Consider the following 10744-nt stretch of genomic DNA (forward strand, 5'->3'; position numbering starts at 1 on the left):
CTTGGTTATCAGGTCATACACCTACATTCGTTGACCAGGATTGATCCGAAAAAGGAACTTATCGCAGGTGTAGGAGATGTTATGAAGACAATATCTTTGAGGATGAAGAAATTTGTGTCAATTAGGTGGAAAAAAAGTTAAATCTAAATGGGGAGACATTCGTCCAGATCGGTTTAAATTGTCGTTTGCATAAAACATATTCACAAATATGCTTGACAATTACATCAACTTTTGGTTATCAACCTACATCTTTCTTTGACCGGAACTGATCACATCATGAACAAGGCGCTTATTGCAGCAGTGAAGGAAGGGGATGTTGTGAAGACAAGATCCATTCTTGAGGATGAGGCACTTATTGCTATAAGCCAGGATGAGGTAGAAGATACAGATGGGAAGACAATCCTCCACATCGCTTCAGAAGAAGGGCATATCGAGTTGGTAAAATACATCATTGACTTGAGGGATAAGTTTATTCAGCAGAGCGGGAATGATGGCAATCGTCCTCAAGATAAGTCTCAGAGTCGTCTTCGGAATCTCGCTCAATATCTGGATATCAATGAGAGTGATAATAATGGTTTTACACCTCTCTACCTTGCCTCACGGTTCGGTCATTTAGATGTGGTTGAGTGTTTAGTCAGACATGGAGCAGACGTAAACAAAGCAACATCAGATGGCGATACACCCCTTTGTATTTCATCAAATAACGGTCATCATGATGTAGTTAAATGCCTCGTAAGTTCAGGGGCAGATGTAAACAAGGGCGGGAAGGGTGGAGCAACACCTCTACATAACGCATCAGACAATGGTCATTATGACATTGTGCATTATCTCATTTCTAAAGGAACGAACCTGAATAGCGTGGATGACCTTGGCCAAGCGCCTTTACACCTATCCTCAGAGAGTGGTCACTTTGATATTGTAAAACACCTCATTGATGAGGGTGCAAACATCAAGGCAGAAAATAATAAGGGGATTTCACCACTACACGTGGCTGCACAGGAAGGTCATTATGATATCGTGGAATGTCTAGTGAAAGCAGTAGTAGATGTCAATAAATCAGATGAATATGGATGGACCCCTCTTCATGTAGCGTCACAGAATAACCACATAGATATTGTAAAATATCTCATTGCTGAGGGTGCAAATATTAACGCAGAAAGTAATAATCAGATCTCGTCCATCTATCTGGCTTCAATGAGAGGTCATCTTGATATTGTTAAATGTCTGGTGAATGCAGGAGCAGAGGTCAATAAATCGACTGAAGATGGACGGACACCTCTTCATGTGGCGTCAGAAAACAATCACATAGATATTGTAATATATCTCATTGCTGAGGGTGCAAATGTTAACGCAGAAAGTAATAATCAGATCTCATCCATCTATCTGGCTTCAAAGAGAGGTCATCTTGATATTGTTAAATGTCTGGTGAATGCAGGAGCAGATGTCAATAAATCGACTGAAGATGGACGGACACCTCTTCATGTGGCGTCACAGAATATTCACATAGATATTGTGAAATATCTCATTGCTGAGGGTGCAAACATTAACGCAGAAAGTAATAATCAGATCTCATCCATCTATCTTTCTTCAATTGACGGTCATCTTGATATTGTTAAATGTCTGGTGAATGCAGGAGCAGATGTCAATAAATCGACTAAAGATGGATGGACACCTCTTCATGTGGCGTCAGGATATAATCACATAGATATTGTAAAATATCTCATTGCTGAGGGTGCAAACATTAACGCAGAAAGTAATGATCACATATCATCCGTCTATTTGGCTTCACAGAACGGTCATCTTGATATCGTTAAATGTCTGGTAAACGCAGGAGCAGATGTCAATAAATCGACTGAAGATGGACGGACACCTCTTCATGTAGCGTCACAGAATAATCACATAGATATTGTTAAACATCTCATTGCTGAGGGTGCAATCCTGAATGTAATGGGTAAGGAAGGCTTTACACCCTTATTTCTGGCTTCATTAAATGGTCATCTTGAAGTTGTTAAATGTTTAGTGAATGAAGGAGCAGATGTGAACCAAAGAGGAATGTATCGTTGGACAGCTCTCGACCAGGCTTCACATAAAGGACATATAAACATAGTGAAATACCTTATTTCTAACGGAGCTAAATTCAATGGCACAGATAGCAATAACCCTTCACCATTACATTTAGCATCGCATGGAGGTCATCTGGACGTTGTAAAATACCTCATCACCAAGGTAGAAGATCTGAACTCATTAGATGATAAGGGAGTTACACCACTGTATGTCGCTTCACTGGGAGGACATCTTCATATCGTTGAATGTCTGGTGAATGCAGGAGCAGATGTTAATAAATCGACTGAAGATGGACGGACACCTCTTTATGTGGCGTCAAAGCATAATCACATAGATATTGTAAAATATCTCATTGCTGAGGGAGCGAACGTCAACGCAGAAGTTGATTGGAAGATTTCTCCCTTATATCTTGCGTCAGAGAACGGTTACATTGATATCGTTAAATGTCTCGTGAAAGCAGGAGTAGATGTCAATAAATCGAAAGAGAATGGATGGACACCTCTTTTTATGGCCTCGGCAAATAATCACATAGATGTTGTCAAATATCTCATTGCACATGGTTCAAACATTAACGCAGAAAGTAATGATCACATATCATCCGTCTATTCGGCTTCACAGAACGGTCATCTTGATATTGTTAGATGTCTGGTTAATGCAGGAGCAGATGTCAATAAATCGACTGAAGATGGACGGACACCTCTTCATGTAGCGTCAGAAAACAATCACATAGATATTGTAAAATATCTCATTGCTGAGGGTGCAAACATCAACGCAGAAAGTAATAATCAGATCTCATCCATCTATCTGGCGTCTGAGAACGGTCATCTTGATATCGTTAAATGTCTGGTAAACGCAGGAGCAGATGTCAATAAATCGACTGAAGATGGACGGACATCTCTTCATGTAGCGTCACAGAATAATCACATAGATGTTGTCAAGTATCTCATTGCACATGGTGCAAACATTAACGCAGAAAGTAATGATCACATATCATCCGTCTATTCGGCTTCACAGAACGGTCATCTTGATATTGTTAGATGTCTGGTTAATGCAGGAGCAGATGTCAATAAATCGACTGAAGATGGATGGACATCTCTTCATGTAGCGTCACAGAATAATCACATAGATATTGTCAAGTATCTCATTGCACATGGTGCAAACATTAACGCAGAAAGTAATGATCACATATCATCCGTCTATTCGGCTTCACAGAACGGTCATCTTGATATTGTTAGATGTCTGGTTAATGCAGGAGCAGATGTCAATAAATCGACTGAAGATGGATGGACATCTCTTCATGTAGCGTCACAGAATAATCACATAGATGTTGTCAAGTATCTCATTGCACATGGTGCAAACATTAACGCAGAAAGTAATGATCACATATCATCCGTCTATTTGGCTTCACAGAACGGTCATCTTGATATCGTTAAATGTCTGGTAAACGCAGGAGCAGATGTCAATAAATCGACTGAAGATGGACGGACACCTCTTCATGTAGCGTCACAGAATAATCACATAGATATTGTTAAACATCTCATTGCTGAGGGTGCAATCCTGAATGTAATGGGTAAGGAAGGCTTTACACCCTTATTTCTGGCTTCATTAAATGGTCATCTTGAAGTTGTTAAATGTTTAGTGAATGAAGGAGCAGATGTGAACCAAAGAGGAATGTATCGTTGGACAGCTCTCGACCAGGCTTCACATAAAGGACATATAAACATAGTGAAATACCTTATTTCTAACGGAGCTAAATTCAATGGCACAGATAGCAATAACCCTTCACCATTACATTTAGCATCGCATGGAGGTCATCTGGACGTTGTAAAATACCTCATCACCAAGGTAGAAGATCTGAACTCATTAGATGATAAGGGAGTTACACCACTGTATGTCGCTTCACTGGGAGGACATCTTCATATCGTTGAATGTCTGGTGAATGCAGGAGCAGATGTTAATAAATCGACTGAAGATGGACGGACACCTCTTCATGTGGCGTCAAAGCATAATCACATCGATATTGTTAAACATCTCATTGCTGAGGGTGCAATCCTGAATGTAATGGATAAGGAAGGATTCACATCCTTATTTCTGGCTTCATTAAATGGTCCCGTTGAAGTTGTTAAATGCTTAGTGAAAGCAGGAGCAGATGTCAATAAATCGACTGAAGATGGACGGACACCTCTTCATGTGGCGTCACAGAATAATCACATAGATATTGTAAAATATCTCATTACTGAGGGTGCAAACATTAACGCAGAAGATGATGAGGGGAGATCGCCCGTATACACGGCTTCAAAGAACGGTCATCTTGATATCGTTGAATGTCTAGTCAATGCAGGAGCAGATGTCGATAAATCGGATGAAGATGGATGGACACCCCTTCATGTAGCTTCATATAACAATCATATAGACATTGTAAAATATCTCATTGCCAACGGAGCAAACATCAACATAATGGATACCAACCAGATGACAGTACTATGTTTCGCTGCATGGCAAGATCATTTTGAAATTGTTGAATCTCTAGTGAATGCAGAAGCTGATGTTAACATGGCCACAAAGGATGGCAAAACAGCTCTTCATGCTGCCTCACATAGAGGCTATCTAAATATCATACAATATTTCATTACGCATGGGGCAGATAAAGAGGCACGTGATAATAACGGTTGGACAGCTTCTCATCTTGTTGCAGCGAATGGTCACTTAGAGTGTTTGAAATATCTCCTGAGGAACAGAACTACCGATGAAGTTGATGATAGTCACAACGCTCTTGGTGGAAATATACAGGTATTTGTATGCACCTAACTACCAGCGGCGTAACAGGGGTCGGTGGCCAGGGGGGGGGGGGGGGGCAAGAGCAAAAAAAATTCCCGGTCATATCATGGGATGAACAGGCATATAATGGTGTAATGAGGCGACTAATTTGAGAAGGCCAGATATTGCGTATCGGGCAGAATTTATCTTTTAAAAAAAGCTGCGAGCGAGCAAAAATTTTGACCTTTTTAATAAAAAAATCAAATTTTGTGATAAATTTTGACATGATATCCAAAGAATAAAATATTTCATCCTTCTCTCTTTAGATTCCAATTTTTTTGTGGTCTGTCCACCACTGTGAACAGGATTCTTTGCGGTAGTAGCGAGAGGAGTAACCCCCCCCCCAAAAAAAAAAAAAAAAAGAGGGGTGCAGTATAGGACATGTACTGTGCTAAAAAGGCTGCTTTATATAAGTCCCGAGCGAGCGAAGCGAGCAAGAAAAAAATTATATTCAGTAAATAAAATCATATCCTACACTTGTCCTTTGCTTTTCTTTCCTCCTTTTTTTGTTCTTGTTTGTAGAACTTTTTGGGGTCTTGGCCCAGCTCTTCCATACGCAGTGCTGTGCGGTCGGGGTCCGGGGCGGACCCCCCGGAACTTCTTGATATCAAAGCCATTTAAACCTCGCAAATTTTAATCAAATCGCGGGCATATACAGAATATAGCTTTTACACAACAAATTTATTCAACCCAGTTGCGTAATGAACCAGATATCACGAGGGGGCAAAACATAGCAATGTGGGACAAATTTGTAAAAAGTCGCCAGCGTGCAAAGCGAGCTGGAAAAAAAGCCTATTGAAATTAAATTATAATTATGTGATAGATTTGTCCATTTTATTCAGCAAGAACAAATTTCATTGTTTCCATTCATTTCATTATACGTTGTCTCCTATAATTTTTTTTCTTCCTCTTGGGTGTGGAACCAAGACCCCCCGCGCCTGTATGCCAGTTAATTGAACGTGATTGAAGGGGGGCATTATAGAGTCATTTGAAGGATATAAATGAGGAGCCCCTACTGCGCTTATTTGCATAAAATTTAGCAAGCTTATAGTACAATGTTGTATGCAGTCCATCTTTCTTCCCGCTCTTTAATTTCAATCACCGGCAGCCCGGTTGTGTTATCATTTTTTTCTTGTTCCTTTTCTTTGTTTTCCAATTAAGCTTTTGATTGATTACATTCTACCTTCGTTTCCCGCTATCGTTGCCATTTTGTCATCATTTCCCACCGTACTATTGCATTACATAGGCCTATTTTCTACGTTTTCTTTTCCCTTTTCTTTTCCTCCTTCCTTTTCCCCTTCCTTCCCCTTTCCCTTTTGTTCTCCCTCTTTTTTTTCTTTTTCCCGTTTTTCTTTTATTTTCCCGATGAAATCCGCCCCCCCGCCTGTTACGCCACTGCTAACAACACAAAAAAAAATGTAAGTCCCCTTTAAACAAACATCAATAAATTCCGAACTACTGGGAGTTTTTAATATAATTTTACATGAGCGTGTAGGAAATTTTATAAGCTACCATCTTAGTGAATGTTATGGACATATTTTATGTCATGCTTCAATGAGCACCGCCAGAAGGCAAAACTGTCACCTTTTTAAAAGTTACAAGCCAAATATCATGACTTTGATTCCATTTTGTTGGTACACATTCTCATCATGCATGTCATGAGAAATCGACAGAAAGCTTGTGAAAGCTGATTTCTCAAAGATGATACAACTTTTGTTGATAAATTTCACGGTTGAATAAGCACAAGTCAAAATTTGCTATAATTGGATTTTTTTTACACATTTCTTTCGACAAAAATTATCGAATATGATGACATTTATTTGTGGAAAGACGCATACATTCGTAATTCCGAAGCTTCATTATTCCGAAGGTTCGTTATTCCGAAGGTTCGTTTTCCCGAAGGTTCGTAATTCCAAAGGTTCGTTTGTCCGAAAACGAAATGAGGTTCGTATGTCCGAAGGTTCGTTAGTCCGAAAACGAAGTGAGGTTCGTGATTCCGAAGGTTCGTTAATCCGAATAAGAAATGAGGTTCGTAATTCCGAAGGTTCGTTAGTCCGAAAACTAAATGATTAACTAACCTTATTTCGTTTTCGGACTAACGAACCTTCGGAACAACGAACCTTATTTCGTTTTCGGATTAACAAACCTTCGGAACAACCGACCTTATTTCGTTTTCGGATTAACGAACCTTCGGAACATCGAACCTTATTTCGTTTTCGGATTATCGAACCTTCGGAATAACGCCACAAATGTTCGGATTAACGAACCCTTTTACGTTTTTCGGATTAACGAACATCGAGGTATAGGCAATTTACGTGTTTCGGAATTTCGAACCTTCGGAATTACGAAGTGTAACCGTGAAAAGAGTATCTTTCCAATTTTAACATTTCACAAAAAGTACGATTTTCAAATATCATAGGCAAGTATTGTTTCATTTTGTGAACTGATATTATCTTATCAACTTTTCTTTGCGTTATGTTCATGACCAATTAACGTGCTTCAAGTTCAAAGGCGTTTAATTAAACATTCACGCTTGAATGAACATGTGGAATGCGAATGGTTCCTTTTTTTACGTTATTGGAAAAATGCAATTGCTTACGATGGATATCTGTCACATATCTTCTTGCATACTTGATTTGATTTTTATGAAAATCTCGATGTGTAATGCTTCAGTGAGCACGCAATATTCGAAACTTATGCAAATAAGAAAGTTCAAGGCCTTGGCCCCGCTCTGTGCCGTATCGAATGATTATTTTGGTGTACGCGCCTTTTGGATAGCGTCACTTTGAAGTCATGTGCGAAGTTTCATGAACAATCTGTTGGCAAAAGTAACAAAAAACGCCCATGAAACAAACCCTCATTTGACTTTTTGTCTTGCCCACCAGAGGTAAAGGCGAGACTTAGGGATCGAAATGTCGTCCGTCCGTCACAAACCTAATGACACATAACTCCACAACCGTAAGTCGCTTTTCAACCACACTTAGATGGTAGATGGACTTGGGTGACCTGCATGTTAATTATGCTGCAGTCGAGGTCACATGGAAAGTTCAAGGGTCATTTTCAGGTCAACGTTAAATTTTACATGCAAGACTCTTATGACACGTAACTCCACAACCGTAAGTCACTTTTCAACCAAACTTGGATGGTAGATGGACTTAGGGAACCTTCATGTTATGCTGCAGTCGGAGGTCACATGATATAAAGGTAAAAGGTCATTTTCAGGTCAACCTTAAAGTTTACATGCAAGACTCTCTTATGACACCTAACTCCGCAACCGTAAGTCACTTTTCAACCAAACTTGGATGGTAGATGAACTTGGGGGACCTGCATGTGATGCTGCAGTCGGAGGTCACATGGTAAGGTCAAATGTCATTTTCAGGTCAATGGTAAAGTTTACATGCAAGACTCTCTTATGACACCTAACTCCGCAACCGTAAGTCACTTTTCAACTAAATTAATTGCATATTCATTAATCTTTGTTCTTTTTCTGCATCATAACCTAACAGACGTTAAATGGTGTCACACCACTAATGGTTGCAGCGAGGGGAGGACATGAAGAATGTGTTCGGATGTTGCTTGATAACGACGCAGACATAGAGGCAACGGATAATGAAGGGTGGACAGTCCTCCAACATGCAGCAGCAAGGTAAACAACATAATTATATAGATAAAGATTACTAAATATCCAGGCCCATAACCAGGAATTATTGCTGGGGTTCTTTATTACAGAAAAAGTAAACCCTTTTTTTACAAGTTCCATACCCAAGGGCGAATCCAGCTTCGCCAATAGGGGGTGGGGCGAAAAATATTTCACTCTCATTTTCTCTGATCGGCCGCGTAAAGCTGTTAGGGGGTAATTTTTAAATAGGACTAACATTCTTTAAAACCATAGTAGCTTTGTTCTTACTAATAAGATAAATTTAGTAGGCCTACCTCACACGGCCTATATGCGAGCCAGCGCGGTCTCAAATTTTGGGATATTTCATGAATATTGACATAAAAATTGAATATTTTGACCATTTTTGTAATAAAACAATTGTGTTTAATTGTATTCAAAGAATTGTTGCGAGCGCGAGTTCAAAATTTTGATATAGGCCTACTGATCTGAAAATGACAGATTATAGTGACCCATGAAGAGGATACATATCTCACCAATCAAATAATGCAAGCGCGAAGCACGAGCTAAAATTTGTTATTCTTACCTGTAAAATGGATTTTCTAAGCACTTTTTTTTATCATGACTCGGATTATCTAATACTTAGCAATTGATGCGAGCGCGAAGCGCGAACTGAAAATTTTTCATTTTTGAGCTGAAAATTTGATATTCACAGTATCAATTATAATCATAAACAGGTTAGGTATCTAACTAAACAATTGATGCGAGCGCAAAGGGCGAGCTGAAAAATATTTTTGATATTCTGACTTTAAAAATGATATTCTAAGAATTATTTGTAATCATGATCATGATGGATATCTGGTCATTCAAATAAAAAATAAAAAATAAAAAAGTTGGTGTAATTCATCTAAGTCATATAAAACAAATCCCTTCGTGTCATTAGGTTTGAGAGTTTGTACTTTTTGATGAAAATGTAACACAATTTTTTATTTATGTGCTTATGAATAAATATGATTATAAATAAGTGTTTGGTATCGTAAAATAGCCTTAAAACGGACATACTGAAGCTATTCGACATGCACTCATCGGAGTAAAATCGCATTAATGACTAAAACGCTAGAGCAAATCAATATTGATATCTAATATTTTATTTATGTTATATATATATATTGTTTCACTTAAGCATTCTAGTCATTTATGCGATTTTACTCTGATGAGACCATGTCAAAAAGCTTCAATATGTCCGTTTTTAAGGCTATTTTACGAAAATATGATGATACATAGCGCCATGACGGACGCGTGCGCTGTAGAAGAGCCCACAATTATTATCATTATCATTATATATCATAATCATAATCATTATTATCATTATTATTTTTATCATTATTATTATTATTATCGTTATTATTAGTAGTAGTACTATTATTATCATTATCATTATTGCTGTTATTATTACTGAAGAGAATCGTAAAATGATTTTTTTTTAATCTGTTGACATGCATGGAAGCCGGACATTTTCATCACTTTTTCTAGCCATGAATAAGATTGATATCTTACAATTTATGCGAGCGCGAAGCGAGATTAAATTTGTTTGTTAGATTTACACCGCCAAATTGGACATTATGAACTTTTTCTAATAATGAAAAAGATTGGTATTTTCACTAAATGAATGGTTCGAGCACGAAACACGATCCAAATAATTCGATATTTTGATCTGAAAATTTTACATTTTAACTTTTTTTAAAGGAGAACACACTGTATAACCCAATAAACAATTATAGCGAGCGTAAACGTTCGGCCAGAAATATTCAATCTTTTGACTAAAGAGACCCTTTTAAGCGCTGATTTCTTTTACTAACTCTTTCTTTCGTCTCTCTCTTTTCTCTCCGTTTTCGTACTCTTTCCCCCCCCCCCTTTTTTTTCCTTTTGTTTCTGCTCTTGGCGAGCGGAGGGGTTCCGCGTTACCCAGGGAATCCCTTGGTTACTGGCCTGATATCAAAATAATTCAAAACTGTTTGAACTCTATGTGACATGGATGTACAATTTATATATTTTTTACTATCTATATTTTAACTTGATTTCACCGACATGGTTTGATTTCCTTTTCACCCTTCGTGAGAACATTGATAATGAATAAGTCAGTGATTGTATAGAATCAAATTAGGTCATCGAGGTAGTACCTCGATGACCTAAGGTACGTATATCAGCTGGACCATAACATCAATGCCAAGTTGCCAACCCATTTCG

The 10744-nt window shown here is 38.3% G+C and overlaps 1 protein-coding gene across 1 annotated transcript; it reads left to right on the top strand.

The window, feature by feature from the left end:
- The first annotated feature begins 206 nt into the window (after positions 1–206).
- On the top strand, positions 207–9365 carry LOC129267890 (serine/threonine-protein phosphatase 6 regulatory ankyrin repeat subunit B-like). The gene is made up of 2 exons (XM_064111641.1): positions 207–4854; positions 8388–9365. Exons 1-2 carry the CDS (start codon positions 277–279, stop codon positions 8529–8531), a joined length of 4722 nt encoding a protein of 1573 aa, XP_063967711.1. The 5' UTR covers positions 207–276; the 3' UTR covers positions 8532–9365.
- Positions 9366–10744: the final 1379 nt, after the last annotated feature.

This window comes from Lytechinus pictus, chromosome 16 (genome assembly GCF_037042905.1).
Source record: "Lytechinus pictus isolate F3 Inbred chromosome 16, Lp3.0, whole genome shotgun sequence".
Taxonomy (NCBI): domain Eukaryota; kingdom Metazoa; phylum Echinodermata; class Echinoidea; order Temnopleuroida; family Toxopneustidae; genus Lytechinus; species Lytechinus pictus.

What these genes read in the sequence shown, in the direction of transcription:
- LOC129267890 (XM_064111641.1), top strand. Translation starts at nt 277, where the DNA reads ATGAACAAGGCGCTTATTGCAGCAGTGAAGGAAGGGGATGTTGTGAAG. An exon ending in CTCTTGGTGGAAATATACAG is followed by an intron (nt 4,855 to 8,387) that starts GTATTTGTATGC and finishes ATAACCTAACAG; the next exon opens with ACGTTAAATGGTGTCACACC.